Raw genomic sequence first — 27,629 nt, 5'->3', positions numbered from 1 at the left:
CCCTTGATGGGAAAAGTCTGCCAATTCCTGGACTAGAATTCCATAGTAAGTAAGTGGATTTTCATAAAGCAGATCCTCTAAGATCAGTAAGGAAAGTTGAAAAACAAAGACCATGTACAAAAAGATTTCATTTATTTTTATAGGATATGTGCCATTACATGTATTGGTGACATAGGCCCTTCCCTTGAATAATAGTTCAGAATTATATTGTTTTTGGTATTTCAAAGGATTTGCTTTTTTTGGTACTGGGAATTGAACCCATTGGTGCTTTACCACTTAGCCTCATCCCCAGCCATTTTTATATTTTGAGACAGGGTCTCCCTAAGTTGTTGAGGCTAGCCTTGAATTTGTAGTCCTCCTGCCTCAGCTTCGAGTTACTGGAATTATAGGCCTAAACCACTGCACCCAGCTCAAAGGTATTTTAGAAACAGTTTGGTTGACTGGTTTTTACATAAACTCATCAGAGGAATGATGCAAAGTTTTCTTATTCATAAAATTCTAAAATGTTGACCTATACAAGAAGTTGTGACAGGCTTGATGTTCTAAGCCTGGTTGTAACTAACCCAGTATTGGCTAACTTGGGTAAAAAAGGAATTTTTTAGAAGGAAATTTGCAGACTTTCTCTGACATGCTGGCATAAAAGAGGATTTGGTACCAAACTACAGTCTAAGTTTGTCCTATGTTATACTTTGATAACAGCAAATATTTAATGTTATCTAGTGCAGTCAATGTAACTTAAAATCTAAAGTAATAAAACAAGTTTTGGGGGAAGTCAGTTTATTGATGGGTCATGATTCACCACCCAAACATTAAGCACAGAGGAATTAAATAATTCAAATTTACTTTTCAGAAATGAAGCGAGAATAAAAACCACTATGACAATACAAAAAAAAAAAAAATCACTGAATTTTTAAGTGCTTTCCCTTTGATACTTAAATAAACATGATTTCTTCTGTCAGGTATTTAGTATTAAGTGAACATGATTTATAGTCTTTAATTTTTTATTGTTACTAATAACAGCCATTTAAAAAAAGCCACAAATGCATTTCCAAAGAAAGCACTTTTTTGTTGTTACAGTATTCTCTCATAGAATAAGAGGTATGCTTGTGAGTTTAGAACTTTAGCTGTAGGCACAGCTTGCACATGTGTGTCGCTGATGTGAAACCACTGCCCTTTGGTTGATTCCATTTCAAAATCTGTCAAGAAGAAAATATAAAATTAAATATAAATGGGAAAATTCAAATTGATTATTTTCTGATTTTGCCATAATCTGCTTAATGCCTACATTTTCCAGGACAACTTACCTTGTGGAATATCTCCATGAAGAATGAGATTAGAGAGATGACTATTTGCAGTTCTTGCCTTGGCATAGGCAGTGTAATGACCCGATCTCATGGTACCACTGTGTTCAACAACTCCATATAATGAATATAGTACTCTTGTGTTTTCTTCTGCAACATTCTTTAAAAATGAACAGAATCCAAAAGTTAGTTCTAGTTCCATTTGTACAGATGTCATTGGCAAGGTAAGTTTACACTATTCATCCTTTCAGAGTGTAGAAATTATTCATGAGTCTGAACTTAATTATTTTCTCCCTTACTTCTTCTTAGCCTAGAGATACTTCTGGGATTTTTTTGTTTGCTTTGTTGTTGTGGGTTCCCACCCACCCCCACCCCCGGAAAGTTGGTATTGCTGTTTTCCTGCTGCAGAAACCATAAGCCATGAGCTGCAAGTCCTTAACAAAACAACAATGTCATCTGTGTACCAAAAACCAACTCACATTTTTAGATGCCCTCTAGGGACAGAAGCACAAACTTTCAAGTACTCACTTTCCTTTTTCTTTAAAGAACACATACTCTATAGGGCTAACAATAAGGAAAAACATTCTTCAAGACAAGGACCAATTACAGATTACTCTCAAAAATCTTTAGAGTATCACAATCACTACATTCATCTTTATGCCTCCATATTCACCAAAGAACTTTTTACTTCATTCTAAATCCTGTCAGCTTTCCAGATATTTCAGTGTTCACTGGAACCCTCACAGAATTTTCATTACCATTCCATTTTAGCTACTCATCATGGTCAGAATTAGAATCTGGGCTTTGGTCATCACTCAGAACTGTTCAACTTCAGAATCTTACTAATCTAGTCTCAGTCTATAATTCTAATCAACTTTCACCTCAGGTATTCTTACTATTTAATCTAACAGATCATCTAGACCTTTTATTCTGGCCTGTGAGACTTCTTTTGTCATCATTGTCCTCATCACCATTTGCAGTATACACTTTGCTGTTCAGGATGTGTGTGAAACAGCAAAAGTGGGCACCACCTGAGAATTTACAAAATCACTTCGTAGGTTGGATTCCCAGGTGATTACCTATGCACATTTAAAGTGTGAGAACTCAGACCATATGTGAGCTACCTAATTCTTCCATGGATGCCCTCCACAGCTATGGTCTCAACTATTCACCACTTCCTTACCTCCAATCTTTTATTCTCTTACTAACCTCACCTCCCACTTCAGAAAAACTGAGACACAGCCTACCCAACTCCAAGTTGTCCATTCTCAAGAAACAATCCTCTCCCTTATGTTCAAAGACCAAACTCCAACCCTCAGCCCTCCTAGCTTCCTCTGATATCTTCAACTTCTAGATTTTCCTCTAGGCTTACAAACCTACTTACGTCTTAGAAATTTTTAGAAATAATCTTCAGTGGTCCACCTCTTTTCCTTTTCAATAAAACTTATAACAATATATACATACTTGATCTCTATAACCCACTGAAGTTCCAATGCTATTCTTAAAAATTCATAGCATGACCTCTATGCTGTCTAGTTGTTAGTTTTTAGTCCCTTTCTATGATATTCTTGACACTCAGTTCACACTTAGTCTTTCCTTGAAACTTTGAGCACATGGCAATGGTATTTTAGGCAAAAGATGGATTCCTGGTGACCTTGTATTCAAAAGTAATGAGAGGTATTTCCACTTACCAGCTAAAGTAACCTAGCCTTGTGGTGATAACAATAATAATTACAATTTACTCACCCACTCTGAAATCACACCTTGAAGAATTTTAATTGGGAGTGAGGAAAGTAAATTCACATCATTTTAAAATTCACACAGAAAGTATCCTCTCCTACCTTTGCCCTGTTCACTCATATGTTCAAAACCTCTGCCCTTGGCTACCTGATCTTTTATTTCAGGCTCTATATAGTATACAAGTGATCCCATCTCACTACTTTTTTTTATGTTTTAAATTAGATATTCTAATTAGTTACACATGACAATAGAATGCATTTTGACACATCATACATAAATGGAGTATAACTTCTTATTCTGGTTGCCCATGATGTAGAGTTACACAGGTCGTGTAATCATACACACACATAGGGTAATAGTGTTCATTTCATTCTACTATCATTCCTACCCCTATACTCTCTCCCTTCCCTTCAGTCCCACTGTTTAATCCAAAGTATCTCTATTCCCCCTTTCTTTACTGTGAATTAGCATCCACATATCAGAGAATCCATCTCACTTCTAATCACTGCTTACATGATTTCCAAACCTGTATCTCCAGCCCTAAACTCTCTGCCCTTGGGCTTCAGACCTGTTTCCTAGACATTAACCTCATGAATATTTCAAAGATATCTGATACTCACTGTATCCAAAACTGAACTCATTGTCCTTTCTCCACTTTCTAACCTGTTCTTCTTGTATTTCCTAACTCAATTTATAGCATTCTGTCTGCCTGTTCATACAGGCTACAGTAGTCACCCTCAACTGCTTCTGTGCCACACCAGCATCCAGATAAAGGCCTCTGTCTCACCTTGCAGCACCAAGCAATTCTCAGTGGTTAATGTTGCTGTATCCTGAAATATTCACCTTCCCTTTCCCCTGCCCTACTTTATAAGCTTCATTACTTACTAACTGAATAATCCAACTTACTACCTCTAGAATTTCTCTCCTAAGACCCAGTCTTCATATGTCAGCACATAACCTATGTTTTATGTATATATATAAAACCTCGTCACCCCATTGCTTTAAACTCCTCAGGGTCTCCTTGCATTACTAAGAAGTTCCTCATCATGAAACTCTTCATTGCTATCTTACCTCTCAGGCTTCATTTCCCTACTTCCCTATACCTTCTCTAAACTAGTCTAGAACTGCTAACATTGCCAGTCCCTGCACACTACACTACACTGTTATGCCTTTGTTCCTGTTGTTCTTTGTGCCTGAAGTACTCATGTCATTTTGACTCATCTTACTAACTTTTACTTTAAATATTAGTTGATGCATGGTCTACTTTGCAGGGCTTTCCGAGAATCACTAACATGTTGGATTAAGTTCACACGTGTTCTATGTATAATAATCTGAACATTCAACCATATTTATCTGATTTCTCTTTAAAGAATTTGCTTTAAAATAAGACCACTCTCACCTACCTTACATTTAAGGGTACAAAAAGGAGCCAAATCTAAGATTTCCGGAAACTTTATGTGTTTGTTAACTTTGCGTAGGTTGAAACCAGCCTAAAAGAGAAGGACAAACAAATTCAATTCTTACCCTAGAAAGGTGTGCATGTTAAGTAGTACCCGCCTCCAATATCCAAACATGAGCATCTAGTCCTGGTTCAGTCTTGGAGATTTGTTTTTGATCCCAAGTTGATTTTTTTGCTAAGTGCACGTATCTCTCTTTCATTCTCTCTCTCTCTCTCTCTCTCTCTCTCACACACACACACACACACACACACACACACACACACACACCCCAGAACATTAAGAAAGCTGGGCCAGGCATAATGGCTGCAAGCCTGAAATCTTAGCAACCAGGGAAGCTGTGGCAGGATCATCACAACTTCCAGGTTGAATGTTTCTGCTTCAGTCACCCAGAAAAATCAGATTAGAAGTTTAGAACAGAATTTGAAAGTCACGCTGCTATTGCAAGAAAAGACTGGGTCACCAAAATGATGCAAGTCCAAAGTATCAATATCTTTTTTTCAAGGGTCAGTAAAAATAAAATGTAATACATAAAACAGAAAAATAACTATAATATTCCTGGGTATGAGATTTTAGTATTACATTGCCTTTTTAAGTCTGGAATTAAGGTTAAAATAAGGTACTATAAAAAGAGCAGCATGAGTTCTAAGAAAAGTAAGGAAGAACTATACCTAAATGCCGCCTCTTCCTCTCTGACAAGCACTTGCCTATATATATGTATATATATACACACACACACATATACACTTATTTCTTTGAAGACAGAATTAAAGAAAACCAAAGAAACATATTAATATATTAAAACAATAACACAGTAAATATTATATACTTAAAACAAATCTGGGATAACAAATGGTACCTGCTGAAATCTCTTTAAATGAAGAGTGAGAACAGGAGGAGCAAGAGAAATTAGCATCTGCTTTTTGGCATTGGTATAAACATGTTTTCTTTCACCTAAAGAAAAGGACAAATTTTAGCAAATGAAAGATTATTTTTGACTTCTGAAGTATTCAGTTTGCTATAAAATCAGATATCTAAAGCAAGGATCAGCAACTGTAAAGGAAAAGATATTAAATATTTTAGGCTTTTGGATCAAGGGGCAAATATCCAAGGATGTTTTCTAGATATTTTATATAGAAAACAAATTTCCCATAAATTTTTATGGATGAAATAAAAATTTAATAAATTAAGTCTTGAGTGCACTCTACTAAAGAGAAGAACAAAATTACTTTAGATGACATATAACATTTTTGTTTGTTAGGGTTTGAAGTGGCTGTTTCCTTTCATCACAAAATTTACAAATATTCACTTATAAAAAACATTTTTGAGGGCTACAGGTATAGCTTAATGGTGGGGGGCCTGCGTAGCATGCATGAGACCCTGCGTTCAATCCCAGCAAATGCTTGCTCTCACAAATTTTTTTTTTAATATTTATTTAGTTAGTTAGTTAGTTATCGGCGGATACAACATCTTTGTTTTGTATGTGGTGCTGAGGATGGAACCCGGGCCGCACGCATGCCAGGCGAGTGCGCTACGGCTTGAGCCACATCCCCAGCCCCACAAATTTTTTTAAGTGGAACATCATCAAATTGGTTGACTAGAAGTGCCTCATGCATTTCCCTCCACAAAAAAAAGAACCAAAAAAAAAAAAAAAACTGTTTTAGCTCAGATACCACAAAAACACAGGTAGATGCTCAAATTTGGCCTATGGACCTTAGTTTGCCACTGCCTTCTCTAAATCAAAAAATTCTGTATGGAAAAAAAAAAATTCCCACAAAAGCAATATGTTTCCTTTTTATATCTACATGTCAATAAATTAAAAACTAGGATTTTAAAACACTTCAACCACTTTTAGTAAAAGTCCTTAGGAATTTGTAGCCCTTTCCTATCTCACTTACCCAACTTAAAAAAATAAAAAAGGGAAAGGGAGGAAAAGAAGAGGAACTGTCAATGTCTGTTTCTTATTTGATGGAAACTGTACAAAAGAATGGTCACTCTAGTCCTTTGCAATAGACACATCACATAAGTACGCTAAAAAGTTCAAGCATGACTTCCTGGATGCAAGAGAAACAAAGATCATCACAAATGCCGACAGGGAGCTATGGATGCAAGGAAACACTATCTGTCAGGAAGCTGTGGTGATTGCATTTCAGTGGGATAATCTACCTCTGAGAAAGGTGATGGACAGTACACTGTCCCACTTAACCTACTGCTGCTGTGATATCACAGAATACTAGTCACCTCAATAAAATTCTTCTTTCATTCTTCCATTGAAACATTTACCTTCAAGAAGGCTATCCAAATCCTGATAAGATCACAACAGAAGACTACTCCATCTCTACAGTGCAAAATGTACCCCTTCATATTAATTTTATTTACAGTAAGAAAATCTAAATACCTTTTGTATTTGCCTTTGGTCCATTATATTGCCTCCGTGTGCATACTTCACAAAGCAGTTTATTTGCATCTCGAAGTTTCTCATTACGGGTGAACTGATATAAACAATATTGAACTGAACACTCATCAGTGTTCAAAGTGTCTCTATTTGCAAGAGTACAGAAAGCAGTTTCTGGATCTTCATTTACAACCTCATATACTTTTGTCCCAGAAGTATGACTGTCATTCAGAATCTCTATATCTATTTCATCAGGTTGAAGAACAGCATTTAAGTTAAGGTTTTTGAAACCACTGGAAATGTCCACCTCTCCATTACTCCCTTCTTTCAGAAAGGTACCATTTAAATTCCTAGTACATTCAGAGGTAGATGATGCCAATTCCTCCAGATCATTATCCATATCGATATTTTTAATATCTATTTCCTCTATGGACTTTTGATTGTCAGTTATATTTTCTATCATTTTTTCTTGTCCGTTCAAATCTTTCTGATTAACACAAAATTCTTTATGTGTAACTTCCTCTTGTGAAATATGGTTGGATTTAATTTCTACTTCTTCCTGAAGTGACATTTCAGCCTCACATTCATTGTCTTCAGGATGGTCAATGGTACAGATATCATTTAAATGAAGAACTTTTCCTTGAATTTTTTGTTGCCTTCGTTGGTTCTGTGTAAAAGGAATATAAAACATTACAAAGGCGGGGGTGGGGTGGAAGGGGACAAAGAAATGGAGACACAGGAGTAGAGCACATGTACCACATCAAATTTTGCTATTTACTGATCAAAAATAATTTCATAAGGAGGAGTTCACTATCAGAATCTCATTATAAAAGTTCCTTGGCTATCAGGGTTCAAATAAATTATGAAGAAAAAGTCTTAATATGAAATCAGAAACAATCAAAAAATTGTTGCACTGGGGAAATAGAAATATGCAAATATTCTTTTTTTAAGAGAAGTGATCTAGACAGAGTACTACAACTATTAAACCCAAGCAGCCAAGAAATACACAATGTGGTAGATTTTACTGTATTCTCAACAAAAAGATGTATCCATATAACTTATGATTATGATTATTTGGTCAAAGTTTCACTAAGATAAAGAATAAATTGGGCTGGGGATGTGGCTCAAGCGGTAGTGCGCTCGCCTGGCATGCGCAGGGCGCTGGGTTTGATTCTCAGCACCACATAAAAATAAAATAAAGATGTTGTGTCCACTGAAAACTAAAAGATAAATATTAAAAAATTCTCTCTATCTCTCTCTCTTTACAAAAAAAAGAATAAACTGAAAAGACGCGTAAGTACAGGACTGTTCTGGACAGAAGGATGGATGACAAAGTTAATGAAAAAGCACAGAGGTCACCTGGACACATGTACAGAGGTCAATTAAGGATTTTCCCCCTAAAAATCATTCTTTTCTCTCTTTTTTGCCTCTGTAGCCTATTTCCTCTTGAGAAAAACAAAGCTATTTTATCAAAATTCCTGTTTTCTGAGTACCTAAAGACCCAAAGGTGTTGGCATTTTGGGCTGTAATTCAAAGGATAGTCTCTGTGAGGCTAATCTACAATACCAAAAAGATGAAGAACAACACAAGATGACACCAAACACTCTAACGTGTCAGTAAAAACAAAGGAACAAACAAATGAAAAGAACAAACAAATGAAAAATGGAAGAATAATTCAAAAAAAGAAAAATAAAATGGCTCTGAAACATGAAAATATGTTTAACCTCATTTATACTAAAACAAATGAAAAACAAAATTGCATTGAGATAGTATTTTCCACCTACCAGACTAGAAGAAAAGATTGATATCACTTTGCTATCAAGATCAGAAGAAACAAGTGGTGGTGTGAATATAAATTGGTACCTTTGTGGAAGACAACTAGAAAATATCTATTGAAACTACAAATGTAATCCTTCTTCTCAAAATTTACCCTACAGGTGCATTTTGTACAGGGTTATTCACTACAGCAATGACCAAAATAGCAAATACTAAAAACAACCAAAATCAACAGAGAAACAGCTAATGAATTATAGTACATCCATGAAACAAGTATAATGCAGCAGGGGAAAAAAATGAAGACACTTTCTATCCTGAAATGAAATGGCATCCAAAAATCTAAGTAGGTATATAAGCAAACAAAAAACAGGACCAGAACAGTGTTTTTAGTAAAAAAAAAAAAAAAAAAGTCTCTAACATATTTGTATTTCCTTAAATTTTCCAAAACAAATTCCAGAAGAATACATAGAAAACTAAAGACAGTCATAAAATGATAGTAGGTGACTTAAGTTACCGTATATCTTTATATATTTTTAAATTTGTAAATGTCAAGTGTTAACAATTCAAAAAACCAAGTTGAAAATCAACTAAGTTTATTAAAAACAGTTATCACACATGATGCCAGATTAAAAAAAGAAACACAACTTTTCTTTACATACACTCAAAGCAATTTCCCTGCAGATAATACTAAATGAGCTAATTCTATAATTGTCAAATTCAGACAACTCAATAGTTCAGAATGTAAAATAAGAAAAGCATGCTTTTTCCAGTTACACACCTTGGCTTGCTTTTTGGCTTGCTTCTTTGCTTTTTTCTGTAAGTGCTTACTTGTTCCTGAAGGAATATCATGTCTCTCTTTTATGTAACTGTCATTATCTTTTTCTTCCTCACTGTCTTTATCTTCATCCTCCATTGTCTTTTTCAGATTTTTATCATTTATACTTTTCTTACCACTCTTAAAATATGGAGAAAATATTGGTTAATACCAAAACTTTACATCCACCTGGTGGTTGAAAGAAAATTCATATTACCAAAAATTTTTTTACTTCTATTTTATACTAGTTTTACTTCCACAATATTTGAAAACATGCCTAGGACAAAATGCATTCATCTCACTTACTAGAAAGCAATCTTCACATACTGAGAAAGAAAGCAAATAAAACAGCAAAAAAGGAACTTCACATCTAAGTGTAATAGAAAGGAATGCAATGGATGTTACTAACTACATGCTGTATCACATTGTAAATCAGTCCATTTCTAAATGTCTTTTCTGTTCATAAATGATTTATGTATCAGACTGCAGGTACTTCTTTTAATTCTTTTCTTTCCTTGTATGTAAATGATAGTTTTACAGAAAAAGAGAATAAAGTAAGTGTGGTATGACTTTAACCACTAAGTAATGAGGCAAGGGATCCCTACTTCACAGGAAGTTGAACGATTTATCCCACATTCATGAAATGTCTCCTTTTCCCTACAACCACTTAAAGGAAGCCAAACCAATAAGGCTTAAAATTGAGATAATAATATCTATTTAATATTTATGTACATAAGACTGCAATGAATCTGTGGTTAGCCTTAAATAATAAATAATAATTTTAATGGGAGGAAAATACTTCCCTATGGGTAAAGCAATCAAGTTAATTACCTATGAAGAATTATATACATATCACCCTTTCTTTCTTATAAGAAAAATATATCCCATTCTTGATTCAAATCCGAAAATTTATTCTATCGAAAGTAAATTTACGAAAAACTTCTTCATGGACTAGTAATAATAAATTTGAAAAAGGTGACAAGGTTTTTTTCCCCATAAAAAATCTAACAGAAACAAAAATAATCTACTTCAACAAAATAAATTTCATAGTCTTACCTGATCATCTAAAACTGGGAGAGACAAATCAAGGAAAGATTCATGAACCAAAGAAACCTTAACCAAACAAAAAAGAAAATGTAAAAGGAAGGAAGAAATTCACATTAAACATTACATATCAAGATCCTCCCCATTTGGGTGAAGAGGAAGTAGGTTTTAATAACGGGTTATGAAAATTTGAAATGAAATACACAATTTTGAGGACTTCAGATTAGGGGAAATAAATTGAAAGATTAAAGCAACTTCAAATTTTAGAAGTGCTAAAATTTTCCAGCAAAAAAACCATACACATTTGGATAGTTCAACAAAGAATATTCTATGAAGTTAGATATTTCCTTTTTTGAAGGGAACAATAAACTGTTTTCAGGAAACATTAATGAATACTTGCAGCCCACACTATATCCACTTACAGTGCTACACTCATCACACATGATTGTACTAGTCAGTTCACCACCAAAGATACGGTCCACAAAACTTGGTATTGATTTTTTCTTTTCATAATCTGTAGGAAAAAAGTTTGTAATTACTTTATGTAATTACTTGAATAAGAAAAGATAAAACTATTTACTTACCTAACTCTAAAATTTTTCATTTCTTATCCAATAATTTTTCCTCCATTCATAATTAGCATTATTTATCTTTATACTATAGAAGTCAGCAGCTACATATACTCTGCCTCTAGACATAACACAACTGAACACAATCATCTTTTATGAATTAAGAAAAGAAAAGTTCTTATGGGTGATCTCTTAGTCAGTGTGAACCAAATAGTGCAAGTCGTGAGACTTTCTATATACTAATACCTCCAATAGTAAAATGAGCAGATCAGACGAGGATGAATGTCTAGCTCTAACATTCACTGATTTTCTAATAAAGACATTGGTACCAAACTTGGAGACAAAATGCATGTAATTTACTTTGTAAACTCTAAAACTGAACTACTTTTATAATTAAAAATAAAAAAACCTCAGGAAAATATTTTAGATGAAATCTTCCTTTTGATTTTTCTAAGTTCGCAGAAAGAATCTTGATACTCTTAATGTAAGGTGACATAATTTTATTACCTAATCACTCAATTTTCCAAATATATAAAATTTATATGTATTATTCAAATGATAAGTGTCCACTGATATAAAAACATACTTTTATAATAAATGGACACAGGAGCCACAATTCTCTACTACTGGCCAGGCTCTCTAGGGTACCAAAAAGGTAGAATTATCAAGAGTTGATTGGAACCACAACTTTATAATACAGTACCCCTTAGTCACTTATGGCCATTTAAATTTAATTAAAACTAAATATCAATTCAGTTCTTCAGTTTCACCATTCAGATTTCAAGAGCTCCAGAGCCACACGTGGCTAGTAGCATCTACACAGGACAGCATGTGGAAGAGTTCCATCACCACAATAAGATCTACTGGACATATCTGTCCTAAATCTTTATATGTCACCCAACAGTAAAATCAAAGTTGGCTCTATGATTATTAACCAGCTACTGACAACTCATATTAGTGTGATTCATTATTTTTTTTTTTTTTTTTTTTTTTTTTAAAGAGAGAGTGAGAGAGGGGAGAGAGAGAGAGAGAATTTTTTAATATTTATTTGTTTTTAGTTCTCGGCGGACACAACATCTTTGTTGGTACGTGGTGCTGAGGATCGAACCCGGGCCGCACGCATGCCAGACGAGCGCGCTACCGCTTGAGCCACATCCCCAGCCCAGTGTGATTCATTATTTACTGTTAATTATAGTTCTAAGTTTTTTAAAAACAAGACTGTGATATCATCTTAGTTCAATCTTTATAAATTTCACTATAATAATGCATAAAGAATAAACCAGAAGTTAATTTTTTTAAATATTCACCTATGGAGTACTAAATAATTTTTAAAAATCAACAGTGATGTAGAGAAATTATACGTTAATAATTGAGGATTTGAAATACAAGTGCCGGCAATCTTGTCCTAAGGTACAGAGGAATTCAACTATAGTGTTTTAGTTCAAAAAATTAGACATTACCTTTAACTTTATTTTTTAGTTCTTCATCCAATTTTTCAGTAGAATTACCAAATGCTTTAAGAATTCCTTTACTCACTCTCTAAAAGTAATAAAATGGATATATATATACTATTAAATTTTAAAGTTAATTTCCTTAGAAAATATGTAATCAAGAAAGGATCAAGACGTAACTCTCCAGATTTACTAAAATAAAAATTAATTCTTCCAAAATCACATTTTCAAAATTAATTCAAGGAGCTAAAAAGAATTATAACTCTAACACAATCAATAACCTGAAAAAAGGTACTATCTTATCATTTCAAGATCTTAAATCTATGTAAACCAAAGCTTTTCAAAGCATGCCCACTTCCTTAGGAAACACATTGAAATGTCTTATCCTCGAAAAAGAGTGTTTGCATGAGAGCTACAGGAACTGACTCCAGAACTAGATGTTCAGCTCTGCCTTTACAGGCTGAGACCTTGAACCAAGTACCAAACTTCTCTATACACTAGATTCAGTTTTATAGAATGAGAAAATAGTAAGAGGACCTACCCCACCGACTGGTTGTGAGAACTTCAGACAACAGTGCTCCACTAAGTGTAGCTCTAGCATTAGTTGCTATTATGGTTACTATCACCATTGTGATATTATATTAATTATATTCACATCACCAAATACATTATTTTACATCCTGGCAACAGACAAAATTTTCTAAATGCAACAAATGTTCCTTAAGTTTTATAAAATGAAAATGCTTCTTACATTCAAAAAACTGCTCTAAATCACACTCGGAAAAAGAAGAAAGGTATGCTGCAACTGGGAACTGGTTGGGAAAAATATCAGTTGGTAGAGGCTAGTAAAATAGGACCCTTAAAGAACAATGTTGTTGTAAACCAAATCAGGTAAACTAAAGCATTATGAAAAGGAGAATCATTTCTAATTCTCTTGATCTATTCTAATGAAGAAAACATTAGTTGAAAAAAGCCAGTATAGAAAAAAAAATTTAAGAGTACAATAGCTTCAATGACTAGCTTCCACTGCTTAATAACATTTAAATAGCAAATAACAGACAAGCTCATGAGATGGGATTATAAAATATGGTGGTAATAATATGCTAACTTGGTGTTCTTCTGCTCTCATCCCATCCAGTAAATAGCGAAGTAGCTCCTGGCTGTCTTGCTGCTGGTAGCCCTTAAACCGCACTGCTCTACAGAAAAGGAAAAAAGAAAAAGAAAAGCAACAATGAGTCAATTAAAACATGAAGCTATTTTTAAGAGACCTTAGGATCCTATCTTAATATTAGGGTGTCCCAGTTTTCTCAAAATTCCTGTTTAGTCTAATAATGCCCTTGGCAGATGTAATTATCACATAAAATACAATTCTTTAAATACAAATGAAATAAATTATAGTTAGTATATATATTTACTGGGTTGACTCTAACACCATTAACTTTTTAAATTATTTCTCAGCATTTTACTGATGCATTAAAGGCACAATCAAGTGGATACTCACTTTTTACAGACCTGAGCAAAGAGTTCTTTAGGTGTCACAATTCCCTTTTTGGTCTCTTGCATCTCATTAAGAAACTGGCTCATGGCTAAAGTAAGAGGACCTGGAGGCTCAAGGTTTACTTCTAAGGGTTCCTGAATATGGAAATAAAAATTACATTTTTCAGTCAAATTTTAGAATCACTTACTTTACCCAAATGTAACTAGTTAACACATATTACCAATGTTCCTGATAGAGTTGCTCTATTTTTTGAAAATTATATAAAAAGATACAGAAACATGACAGGTACAGTGGTGCATGCCTGTAATTTGAGAGACTCAGAAAACTAAGGCAGAAAGACTGCACGTTTGAAGCCAACCTAGGCGACTTAAGGAGACCCTGACTCAAAATGAAAAATAAAAGGGCTGGGGATTTCACTCAATGATAGAGTGCTCCTAGGTTCAATCCCTACTCACATACACACACACACACACCCCTCACACACACACAAAGATAAAAGAAACTCTATGGTAAAAGACTATCTTATAAAGAATTCAGCTATATTTTAGTTTTAGACTATCAGGAAGTTACTACCAAGGAACTGAAAAACTTAAAGCAAAATGTAAATAATAAAAATGAATTCATTTGGCTATAAGTCACTTTAAAAGATGTTAAAACGAAGGGCTGGAGGTACAGTTCAGTGGAAAAAAATTTGTCAAGCATGTGTGAGGCTCTGAGTTTGAATCCTAGTACCAAGAGGGGGTAGGGATAAAAAAAGACATTAAGAACAAAAATGTAGGCCTAGAGTTTCACAAATATCAACATTGCCAAAAGTGAAGCAGAGCACTAGCTCACAAAGCAAACAAATGTAAAGGCTCCTCATAAATTCCATTAGCCTGTTCATGTTTAATTTAGTAGTATAAAATAAAAACAAAAGGGCTGGGGATGTTGCTCAGTGGCAGCATGTGCAAGGCCATAGGTTCAATTCCCAGTACCATGGAAAAAAACCAAAAAGTACAAAATTTTAAAAAAGCAAAAACAAAGAAGTAATGTAGAAAATTGTTTTCTTTGAAAACAGTTCAGAATATAGATATTCACAGAGGAAATTTATTATAAAAGTTTTTTTAAAGTACATACTGTTAGTGCCAAATCAGGTGGTTCAATTTTTACAATTGTTCCAGACATTTTCACTTCTTTCAGTAACTCTCTAAGCACTGGTGTTTGTGACAAATTCTAGAATGAAGGATGGAAAAGGGAAATTACATAAAGGCAAAGTAATTCATTCAAAATTTCTTAAGTGTGCATTCTACCAAAACATGAAATCAAAACCAAAACTGAAATGAAAAGTCATGACCTGTTCTTTCCCCGACTCTGGCTAAAACCCAATTCTAAGCTTCTTCATCACTTCAGAGGGACATTCTCCTTCATCACCTGGTTAGAAGTACCTATCCTACACTACCATCACAATTTTTTCACCACCACTTTTAATTACATTTTTGTTTTTGTGGAAATTATCCTGGGCTTCCCTGACCAAATGCAAGCTCCAATAGGCAGGAGCCATGATTGCTTTAAAATCCCATCACCCCCATTCACTACTATGGTTTATTCACATGCAATAAACAATTACTTGAGTTATGTTGAATGCATAGAAATAAATTTCATGGGGAAAAACTTGATACTATAAGTAACAGACCCTATATTTCAAAAGGGTGGGGTGGGGGGGTATGACACTGTCACCTGCATAACTGCATTGAAGAAACATGTATTTCCCAAATTACTGAGTCCTTTCACGGTTATTTGGGAAGAATTCATGGGTGGATTTTCTTTAGTCATGTTTTCCTTCTTTTCTCTTTCTTGTTCATTTTTACTCTCTTTTTCTAATTTTTTGTTTTCAAGTTCAATGTTTCCATTATCCCTGTCTGCTTAAAAACAAAAAAAAAAAGCAGCAAAAAAGGCAAAATATGAAATATCCATATCACATTCAAAGTTATACTTGAAACAGAGCATTAGAATTGGTGACTTTTACCTAAGGCCATTGTCACCAATTTTAAAATTTTATTTTACGTCCACATTCTTTACTTGTTTTTTTTTTTAATTGTAATTTCACAGGTAAAAGAAATGTTCACTTGTAGAAAATTCTTATGTAATAAAAAGGGGAAAGTTTATATGAAAATGTACATTGTTTGGTTTCATTTGTCAACCAAATGCTTATATCTCTTCTGAAATTTGTTTATGCATTCTTCTTTTTAGGATATTTACCTACATTTATTAGATAATGCTTAAAATCAAACAATTCCAGGGGCCAAAAATCAATTCTTAAAAACAATTCTCTATCCTTGTCTAGATCTGACAAAAAAAAATTGGACCACAATTATCAAAAACATAAGCCTAAAGTAAATGCTGTATATCAGACCAATTAATTTAATTATCATGAAGAAACCAAGAAGTATTTGACCATTAGAAGGAGTTACAAGTCTTTATTTTATTTCATGACCCACTATAACTTTGTTAAAAGTATACCACCTAAATACTATATAAAACAGATCAATAGTAATCCCACAGTCAAAGTCTCCATCCAGACTGTCATCACATATAACTACTCATTTCTCACAACACTATAATGCTTCTCATTCTAATACCTCATAATGGCATAATTTTTCAACATTTTACATTCTATATCAAAAATAGTTTCAGAGTTTTAAAGTCAGTCACAACTAACCATTATGCAGCTACATGTAATACCAGGTAGCACAATAAATAAGTCTAAATATCAGCAGATATATAAATCAACATTATAGTATCTATTAAGAAACAAATTATTTTACCTGGTTTGGGAATTATAGTACCAGCTTGTTTTCTAACATAATCAACCACTTGGCCCAATCGGTTTGAACTACTATACTGGACTTCATTATCACAGAGGTAACACCTATGTCCAAAAAGATCACAGAAGAAAAATGATAAATTGACAAGCAAAAAAGGAGAGCTAGATGACAATTCCTGAAACCCAAAATATGTACTGCCAAATTATTCTATTAAAACAACTGAAAACAAAAATTCTGTTTTCTAAGCTGGGTTTGGTGGCACAAGGGACTTGGGAGATAGATGCAAGAGGATCCCCAAGTTCAAGGGCATCTAGTGAGACCCTTTCTCAAAATAAAATTTAAGAAAAAGTGGCTGAGAATGGATAGAGTACCCACAGTTTGCTCTCTAGTACTACATAAACATAAATGCACAAAATCTTTTCCTGAAGACTATGAAGACTATGCATGTGTCTGTGTGGCGCTGAGAATTGAACCCAGGGTGCTCTACCACTATGCCACACCTCCAGCCCTATTTTGAGACAGGGTTTCACTAAATTCTGAGGTTGGCCTTGAGCTCATAATCCTCTTGCCTCGGTCTCCCAAACTGTTGGGATTACAGACCTGTGCCATTGTGCCCATTGAAAACTACACATATTATGTATGTAGCATAGTTCTAGCTAACTATTAATAAGAAATCTGGTGATTTCTTTTAATAGTTAGCTAGAACTATTCTACATATACATACTGTTAAAAACTCCAGACATTTTACTGGACTGGTTATCATATTAAAGTCAAGTCATTTCTACACATAATGTAAATACACATTATTTTTTTTTATTGTTTTATTATTATTTTTTTTTTATTGTTGGTTGTTCAAAACATTACATAGTTCTTGACATATCATATTTCACACTTTGATTCAAGTGGGTTATGAACTCCCATTTTTACCCCGTATACAGATTGCAGAATCACATCAGTTACACTTCCATTGATTTACATATTGCCATACTAGTGTCTGTTGTATTCTGCTGCCTTTTCCATCCTCTACTATCCCCCTTCCCCTCCCCTCCCCTCCCCTCTTCTCTCTCTACCCCCTCTACTGTAATTCATTTCTCCCCCTTGTATTATTTTTCCCTTTCCCCTCACTTCCTCTTGTATGTAATTTTGTATAACCCTGAGGGTCTCCTTCCATTTCCATGCAATTTCCCTTCTCTCTCCCTTTCTCTCCCACCTCTCATCCCTGTTTAATGTTAATCTTCTTCTCATGCTCTTCCTCCCTACTCTGTTCTTAGTTACTCTCCTTATATCAAAGAAGACATTTGGCATTTGTTTTTTAGGGATTGGCTGGCTTCACTTAGCATAATCTGCTCTAATATCATCCATTTCCCTCCAAATTCTATGATTTTGTCATTTTTTAATGCAGAGTAATACTCCATTGTGTATAAATGCCACATTTTTTTTATCCATTCGTCTATTGAAGGGCATCTAGGTTGGTTCCACAGTCTTGCTATTGTGAATTGTGCTGCTATGAACATTGATGTAGCAGTGTCCCTGTAGCATGCTCTTTTATTATTTATTTTTTTTAATATTCTTTAGTTGTAGTTGGATAATGCCTTTGTTTTATTTATGTATTTATTTAAGTATTTATGTGTTTATTTATAGTTTTGATTGTAGATGGACACAATACTTATTTATTTATTTATTTTATTTGCTGCTGGGATCAAACCCAGTGCCTCACATTTGAGAGGCAAGTTGATCAATCACTGAGCCACAATCCCAGCCCTATTTTATTTATTTTTATGTGGTGCAGAAGATAGAATCCAGTGCCTTACACGTGTTAGGCAAGCACTCTACAACTGAGCCACATCCCTAGCCCCACATAATTTAATTTATACACATAATTTAAACTACAGACCTACACCAACAAAATAAATTTTACAACTAACAAATGATGCTCACTGAACACTGTTTTGAAAATAGTTTTGGCCGTGATCATATAGTGGTCAGTACTATGCATTGTGAAAATAGTTTTAAGTAAAAATCTGTTTTAATGATGTAAAAACACAGAAAAATACATGCCAGTCTGACATTTATTTTCATACAACTCATGGTCAAATTTTTACTTTATTCTCATTTATCTGAAATTTGTTCTTAGCATTGTAACCTTTAAACTAAAGACAACCCACCGTATATTTTATAATCTCATAAGCAAGGGGCTGGGGATGTGGCTCAAGCAGTAGCGCGATAGCCTGGCATGTGTGCGGCCCGGGTTTGATCCTCAGGACCACATACAAACAAAGGTGTTGTGTCCGCCGAGAACTAAAAAATAAATATTAAAATTCTCTCTCTCTCTCTTTTAAAAAAAAAAATCTCATAAGCAAGAAATCAAAAGAACAAAGATTTCTATATTTTCTATATGCTGCAATTTTATGTGTATACAAAAGTTGCAAAAGCATCTCATAACATCACATCACCTTCTCTAGCCTTCTATGATGGTAAACACTGCAAGAAGTTTACCTTTCATGCTCCTTAAACATCTTCAAACAATTTCATTTTCCAGTATTTCACATAATAGGCACTCACCACACACTCCAGTTGTCCAAACTGAGAACCAGACAGTGTGGCTCTGATCTTGGTATCATATAGTGCTTCAAAGCATGCTGCTCCTGAGAATTTCTGCCACAGCCCTAGAGAAGCAAAATCATAAACCTCAAAGTTACAAAAATTCATGAAAAGAGAAGAATTCATAATTGATCATGAATACAGAAGTGTCTCAAGAACTTTTTTACAATTTTGAAAATAAAATGTTAAGCTCTAGAAAATATGGATTTTGTTAAAAATTAAATATCCATAAGCAACTTAGGACATTTACGGAAGATGGTATCTAGAAAACCATGCATTAAAAGTACTCTTCCTCTCTAATTTGTCTTTCTTGTCGCAAATAAACCACACTAACACAAATCGTCATATCTGCTTTGGACCCTTAAGAGTCTCCCAAATATTCTCTTCACTTTAGTATCCTTCATAACATACTTAATTTTTTCAGTTCAATGTTCCTAAAACAAAGCTCTGTTCATAAACAATTCAAAGATTGCAAATTGCTCTCTTAAACTCTTAAGGAACGGATACCCTCTGATCCCAACCTATTTTTCCAATGTTAATTCCCACAATCTCCTATTTACATATCAACTATCAGCTAAAAACACAGTAGTTTTATAAAATTTATCTGTGGGAAAAACTGGCAAAATGCTTAACAATATCTATTATTTCTTAGGATTATATGTGAAATCAGTAACTATTTCAATGAAATTTTTCAACTTATACAATATGGAAAAGCAAATTGGCTCTCTGCCCCATCTTTACCTTCCTGACAAGTCTGCCTAGTAGTCCAAATTCCTATACACATAACCTGCCATCACTAAGGACTGACTGGTAGCCAGATGTTTAGTACCACGACAACAGATGTGTGCAGGTGTAACAGACAATCATGCACCAGGCAGTCACATACACACCTTCAAGACCAAAGTATTCATTCCCCCAGCTGCCTGGAATGTGGCCTGATGAGAACTCACAGCAAAGTCCATCTAACCCCAGGATTATCCTCAACAAAAGGGAGCGAACCTGCCCATGATACTCTCTAGGGACAAGCCACCAGTAATGAAGGTCTCTGTATGGGTATAAAGGCTCTTTGCCTTAATTTAGGATATTGCTCAAAGGCCAGAGTTCACTATATAATCAGCTGAGCACCTGTTGCAACAGCTTAATTTAACTTTTCCCTCTGCTTATTCCTGCTTCCTAACTCTTTTAATAGTGTGATACTTGAGAATACTCACCAGTAAACTGCCAACATACAAATCTTACTCTCAAAATCATTTCCCTGAGAGTATGCATCTGTCCTAGTTAGCCATAACAGTACTTTTAGATGACACCTTCTAAAACAAATTTGAAGAGTTTTCTAAAATCCCAAATTAATAAAATCTAAGAATTACCTGATGGCCACATTTAAGACATAGCCAAACTGAAGGATTTTCTTCTGTTTCTTCTTCAGATTTATCTTTTACTTTGTTGTCCGTCTTACAGTCTTGACAAATATTCCATTCCACATTGACTAAAGCCTTTTTCAAATTACCTTGTTCCAATCCTTTTCTAATGTGTCTACATATAGGTTCTATTAAAACAAACAATTTAAAAATGAGGCCAAAAATAGATTTTTATTAATGTCAAAACTTAATTTTTCATTCAAACTTCAAAACTGAATTAACCCTATAAACAATCAAATACCCTAAAATCTTGCTTGATATTTGGCTACTATGATAATTACGTGGCTTTTTCTTTTTTTTCCTTTTTTCTTTTTGGTGGTCATGCTGGGAAGCGAAGTTAGGGTCTCGTGTCTAGGCAAGTGTTCTACCACCAAGCATCCAAGAAAGAGATCTTATTCAAATTTGAAATTTTCATTTTTAAAGTTCTAAATATAATCACTACCATGCCTAAAAATTCACTTCAATTTATCTATTTTCTTTAAAGGAAGGTCCTTTATATGTTTTCTTTATATTAAAGAAGTTGGAGAGAAAGTCCCTCATTCAGTCAACACTACACCTACTTCAGGCCAGGCACTACACTAGATACTAGGCAACCTAAAAGCAAGCAAGCCACACTCTTCTCTTTTGAATAGCTCATACTCTGGTAGGAGCAGAAGCTAAATAAATTAATCTGTAAGAATTTCTAAAACATGCTATAGCATCACAAGAAGAGGCAGCTAAAGACTCCAAATTTTTCACAAGGGAGATAACATATACATTCCTGGACTATATTAATAGTAATAAAAAAAATCTCCAATATTGATTAACACATCCTATAGCTGTGTTAATAATACATGCTAAGTGTTTTACATATAATACTTCCTTAATCCTCACAATCACCCAGAAAGAGCACATTAGTATTTCCAATGACAAATGAAAAACTAAGATTTAGAATCCAAGGTCATATAACTACTGAAAGGCTGTGCCAGAACTTGGATGAAAGTTTCTGACTTCACAGTTCACAATTCAAACTACGACCTCAGGGAGTAAAGGGCAATCTGAGAACAATCCTATGAATAAGAACCTGCAAATGTTCATGCTGTCTCCCTGAATGGCAGGGTCTCAGATGGTAGAAAAATAAGCAACTGGACCCTGAAACTAAAAACTATACTGGGGTCAAGTGAATAAAGGGCTTTACAAGCCATTCTCAAGGGTTTTCATTGTTTCAGGAACACTGAAGTTTTAGAAATTATTTAAGTAGCACAACTGGCTTTATGCTCAACGAATGTGCACCAAGAGAAAAGTAAAAACAAATGAGATATGCAAGACAACTGCTGAATCCCAATAGTCAAATTTAAAAAAAAAAAAAAAAAAAAAAAGCTACCCTTTTGAACTATCAAATCAGCAAAGATTTTTACAAATAATCATAACCAACACTGGTGAAGGTTCAAGTAAATGGGCACTTGATTATGCTGCTAGGGGGCCTATAAATTAGTAAAACATTTCTGAATAGCAATTTAGCAACCCAATCAAAAGAGCCTTGAAAATCATTATACCCTTTGATTCAAAACAGTTCTACTTCTAGGATCTACAGTAAGAAAATAATTGGATGTGCACAGATATTTAACAACAAAGATGTTCATTATTATTCCATTCTTAACACTAAAAAGTGAAAATTTACCTAAGTCTGTAACAGTAGAGAATTAGCTAAGTTAATGAAATATGCACTTGTGACCCTTTACATCAATGGAATTATACACTACTAAAATGCCATATAAGACTAGTAAATTACATATAAATGTAAACATTAAAATGCAGATTACATAACAATAATATACATTTTGATCCTATTTTTATATGTTAAAATCTTTTTAGGAAAACAAATATCCTTTTAGGAATATAAATGTTAAAGATTCAATTAGTGCAATATACCTGAAGATTCAGAGGAATCATCAGTTGGAACAGTTTTTCCCTTTGTCCGTTTCTTTCCCATGCTGGCACTTTATGGATTATTTACTGACACAAAATAACAATCTAGAAAACAAGATAAAGTTAGATTGACCAAGAAAAAAAATGTTTTATATTGCTCTAGGAAAAGGAAATACAGCTAAGCCATATATAATGTCTTGCATGTCTATCACATTTTATAATTTACAAAGACTACTGACATATATCATCTAATTTTTTAATTGCTTTTTTTTTAATCATCTAATTTTTAATAAGAACTTTGAGGTAGTTGGGATAGTACTTCCCTGTCCTCATACCTTGGGAAAATGATTCTTAGCAAAGAAAGGCAAGAGGCTTTCAGTAAATCTAAATATCAGGGGAGAGCTTCAGTCTTCATACACAGATCTTGAAAAGTCTCAACACTTGACACTAAGAGAAATTCAGCTCCTCACCACATCAATTAAAAACTCTGAGCTGGGCAGGATAGTGCACACCTGTAATCCCAACCACTCAGGAGGCTTAGACAAGAGGATCACAAGTTCAAGGGCAGCCTACTAAGTGAGACCATATCTCAGAAATAAAAAGGGTTTGGGATGGAGCTCAGTGGTAGAACACTTGCCTAGCACGCAGGAGGTCCTCGGTTCAATCCTTGGTACAGCAAAAATATAAAAATTTCCTTAAAAAATAATTCTGAAAGCAACTTCCTAAATAGTTAGAAATTTTACAAAGTAATTTCAAACCTGCATATAAAAAGTGATGCATTTTTCTTCACCAGAATTTCCAACAGTATCAGCTAACAAAAAATTGATTACAACTTCATTATCAACCATTTACATTACTATAGTATTGCCAAAATCACTTTGGAATACAAATATGACTGTAGATCAAATCTTCACTATTTTAATCAATAATTCAAAATTAGAAAACAGGAAAAATACTGAAAAACTACATATCTAACTTTAAAATTATTAATAATTTTGAAAGCCATTTTTTTGTGCATTAAAATAATTTGTTAGTGACAAATCCTTAAATGATTATAAGGTATTGTACCTGAAATGTTCATTAATGTGTAAGTGGAGATTAGGGCAAATTAGGGCCTGGAGAAAACACTGTTACTGTGTGTGTGCGCGCGCACAAACACGTGTGTGCACACGCGTGAGAAAACCCAGAGTCTAATACATGCAAAGCAGGTGCTCAAACTGGCTTAGTGTCTTAGAAATATTCCCCTTTTTGGCTTTTGGTGCCTTAGTGTAACTGAAGGTCATTCAAAGAGATTTGTATAAAAACTGAAAGTACAATTGATAATTATCTTTTCCAAGTATAACTTAAAATGCTTAGAAAATAAATAAATGAACAAAGGAACACAAAAGTATATGAGAACACAAAAGTATACGAGGATCATACAAAGGATGAATATTTTATGTACTTTTCCTTACCTTAAAGATAAACATTTAACTGTAGATCTTAGAAAAAAATAGTACCCAAGTTCTGGCCTCCACTCCAACTCCCTCTAATCTGTGCTGCATTCCAGTACCAGATTCGTTTTCCAATAATGCCATTTTTAATCACATCACTCTCTTCACTGAAAGCCTTTAATAATTTCCAAGTCCATATTCCTCAACTTTACCATCACAGTCCTTCATAGTTTGGCCCAAATGCTTTGGCAATACTGACTCTCATTACTCTTTCACCAAAAAAAAAAAAAAAAAAACTACCTGAAGTAATAATTACATGGTGCCTTTGATCTTCTAAGTCTCAAAGTACTTCATAAATATTTTTACATATGATTTCACAACCCTTTAAATGGGGATATTTCACTAAAAGAAGAAACTCAGAAACAAAATAGTGAAAGAACACAGGGTTACAGAAATATAACTAAAACACAGATATTTGGGTTCTAAGACCACCATTCTTCCCTTCCAATCAAATCCAACTCTTCAGTAGCCTCTACTCCAAATACCTTGTCCCAACCTCTGTGCCTTTGATTTCTGAGTTTTCTCCATCCATCCAAAATCTCCAAGCTTTCCATTTCAATAAAGTCTTAGTCAACACTTCCACTTTAAATAAACCTCTCCACTAAACTTCCCCACTATTTTAGTGTGCATTATTCATCTTGTCCCTTTATCTGATACTTATCTTGGGGTGTTTCTTAAATCTTTAACCTGAACATGTCATTTTTTCTCTCAGCAATAAGAAATTGTAGGAAAAAACGGTTCTAGGCATTATTTCTGAGTTGCCTGTAGCATCTACCACCAGTGCTAGTATACAGCAGTTCCTCGTGAAATACTTCTTTTTGTTAAAATGGAAAAACGAGTACCTGAGGCATAAAGGATGGTTACAATGTGCAAAAGGTAGGTACAAAAGAATGAAGCGAACAAGTTCTGGTGAAGAAGAAAAGGAAGAAGAACGAAGAAGTCAGAAGTCTGCAGTAATGAAGACAGCACTAGTAAATCTGGTTGCAGTAGCTCACACTCCAAAGGAACACTTGAAAGGCGAATCCTAATTGCTGCAGGTAAAGGACATAGGAGGTCACTAAAGAGGTCCAGTAAAGTTTTGACAACTATAAAGGCAACTAAAGAGTCATGAAAAATAAGTACTGTATCATCAGCTATAAAACAACAATAAAGCTACTAGATGTTTTCAGTTGAGTCTCAGGATAAGAATTAGCATATTAGTCAACTTACTCTTTACAGAACCTCATGAAAATTTTAAATCAGCACTAGCTCTACCACATCTCAGATTGATCCGATTCCCTTCTTCTGCCCTCCCAGTCTTCCCCTGCCTACTCGCTTCCATTACAAATGTGTGTGGAAAATCCTGTCAGCAGACCTTTCTGAAACGTGGCTTTCAAGTTCTGCCTAAACTAGTCCAGCCTGGGAGTACGCATCTGGTTTGGAGACAGATCCTATTCTTACTAAGCACAAGGACGCAGCTACAAACCCACCCCACTCATCGGGCGCTCCCGGTAGCTAGCCAGCCGCCCACCTACATTCCCAGAGGCCGCCACGCCTCCTTCCCTTCTCATCCCACCCTTTCCAACTGCTCCGCATCCACCGGGGAATCTTGGGGTCCGGGGTCGAGAAGGACGCCAACACCGGGAATTCATTGGCCAGCTCCTGGGACTGACAGGACATCAAGCCAATGAGAACGTAGCACCGGAAAGGTTAGAGTAACACGCTTAAAAGGGGCCCTTCCAGGGAGAACGCGGTTGGGACGGAAAAATTCATGCTCTACCAGCGCAGGAGCTCAGAAGAGTGGTGATCGCGAGTCAGTGGAGGCAGAACTTACCCACGGTGACAGCGCCCATAACTGCATCCCCTAATGGGCCTTTGGGCTAGGCGGCCGGCTCCGTCTTCCTCTCGGTGACGAATAGAGAGCAACAGAGCCGAATCCACCGTGCCCCTTGGAAAGCCGGAACTTCCGGGAAGCGGCATTATGGGAAGCCACTTGGCCCAGGGTGGGCCGCGCAGATGCTGATTGACGCGCGCCTCGGTGTAATCCACCCCGGAAGCTGGCGCACAGGAGTGCGGAGTTGTCGCGGATGAAGTTTTTCCTGGGTGGGTTATCTGTGAAGTAAATTAAATCTTTCTGAAAGCGTGGGTAACTGGTGGTGGTCTGTGGTTCGGAGCCTTCTGAACGGTAAAAACGAAATTTATGCCGTTGGATCAACGTGTTGCACAGCCCAGGTTGTGGGTTTCTGGGCCGAGTCACAGGTCTGGGCATGAAGGTAGTTGTTTAGTTTCCATTCTCCAGCCTGCGGAAAGTCAGAAGCTCTGTTTCAACTGGACCACTTGCATCTCGGAGGTTTCTGGAAAACTACTAAACAACCACAACCAAAGAAACTACCTATACACACAAGAACATGGATGTATCTCTATGATACTGAAAGTATACACAAAATTACCTACTGTATGATTGAACTAGCTGAAGTTCTAGACCAGACAAAACTAATTATGGTAGGGGAATATGAGCATGGCCTTGGGCTTGAGCCTAAGCCACTTCATTTTAAGAACTCCTGTTTGAAACCTGCAGTCTCACCAGGCATGCCTACTGGAGAGGTCCTGTGACAAACAAGCCACTTCTTGCCACCCTGATAAGCTCAGAGTGAAGCCTCAGGCCGGCTGTCCTCCACCTTTTAGAGGAAAAGGTTCCCGATTAGAGGGAAAGGCGAAAAGATTAGGGTGGGGACCACCAGACCATCAATCCCACTGCAAATGTCATTGAGAAATCCAGTGGCAGCTGTTAAGGACTGAAAGGGGAGGGGCGTCAAAAGAGCAAATAAATAGACATTCAGCCAGCCAAAACTGATGCCCTTACACTGAGAGTCTGATGAGGACTTGCACTGACATCCCAACACTTCTCATTCTTTGCTGATCCTCTGCATCTTCCTTATTGCTCTCAAACTCTACAGCCACATCTTGACCCTGGTGAGAGCCTCAACTTCTCCTTAAGGCCGTCTCCTCAACTGGCGGTCAGCTTCACCTAAGGAGAAGCCTGTCTTGGTTCCTGACCTGATCAACACTGTCTGAGTGAGTGTGCATCTGCTGGACTTAAAACCTAAGGCTTGAGACTTTTGAGCTAACACTTGAACTTAGCACGCAGAGGGAATGTCTGTCATAAGCCTATCATGATTAACTGTGCTTTCAGTCCTTAGAATTAATTAATCTAGAATTGTTCACTGTGAATTTATCTAGAATTGTTTGCTATGAATTGATTTTGTCTATTGCAGTGCCTAGCATTAAGGATTGTCATTTTTCTTGACTAAGAACCTATAGAGTGAAAGTGTATTGAATGATTTGAGTGAAAAAAAGCATTGAAAATGGCAGAGCCATGTG

At 35.2% G+C, this 27,629-nt stretch overlaps 2 protein-coding genes across 13 annotated transcripts in view; one reads left to right on the top strand and one right to left on the bottom strand.

The window, feature by feature from the left end:
- Positions 1 to 760: 760 nt before the first annotated feature.
- Positions 761 to 26,217, bottom strand: Usp16 (ubiquitin specific peptidase 16). 4 transcript variants are annotated; one of them, XM_040286961.2, is made up of 19 exons: positions 26,083 to 26,206; positions 25,112 to 25,300; positions 22,780 to 22,881; positions 20,818 to 20,996; positions 19,412 to 19,515; positions 16,850 to 16,953; positions 15,762 to 15,946; positions 15,162 to 15,257; positions 14,049 to 14,179; positions 13,656 to 13,743; positions 12,557 to 12,635; positions 10,950 to 11,041; positions 10,540 to 10,596; positions 9,448 to 9,624; positions 6,897 to 7,560; positions 5,358 to 5,452; positions 4,445 to 4,531; positions 1,305 to 1,461; positions 761 to 1,196 (listed from the first exon to the last, which is right to left on the bottom strand). In XM_040286961.2, the coding sequence occupies exons 3-19, from the start codon at positions 22,838 to 22,840 to the stop codon at positions 1,072 to 1,074; spliced, it is 2,481 nt and encodes an 826-aa protein (XP_040142895.1). In that variant the 5' UTR covers positions 22,841 to 22,881; positions 25,112 to 25,300; positions 26,083 to 26,206; the 3' UTR covers positions 761 to 1,071. The 4 variants fall into 4 exon arrangements, with proteins under 4 accessions (XP_040142895.1, XP_040142900.1, XP_005323624.1 ...); XM_040286966.2 differs by lacking the exon at positions 25,112 to 25,300 and having other exon boundaries at positions 26,083 to 26,217; XM_005323567.5 differs by lacking the exon at positions 25,112 to 25,300 and having other exon boundaries at positions 15,762 to 15,943; positions 26,083 to 26,217.
- Positions 26,213 to 27,629, top strand: part of Rwdd2b (RWD domain containing 2B) — an 11,884-nt gene continuing 10,467 nt past the window's right edge. For 5 of the 9 annotated variants that reach the window (XM_013357802.4, XM_078044514.1, XM_040286968.2 and 2 more), the window contains exons 1-2: positions 26,213 to 26,351; positions 27,206 to 27,323. The gene's annotated coding sequence lies outside the window, so the exon portion shown is untranslated. The other 4 variants (XM_078044516.1, XM_078044515.1, XM_078044512.1 and 1 more) reach the window with 2 other exon arrangements.

Source organism: Ictidomys tridecemlineatus, chromosome 3 (genome assembly GCF_052094955.1).
Source record: "Ictidomys tridecemlineatus isolate mIctTri1 chromosome 3, mIctTri1.hap1, whole genome shotgun sequence".
NCBI classification, from domain to species: domain Eukaryota; kingdom Metazoa; phylum Chordata; class Mammalia; order Rodentia; family Sciuridae; genus Ictidomys; species Ictidomys tridecemlineatus.
This window is presented reverse-complemented; position numbering and strand designations above follow the sequence as displayed.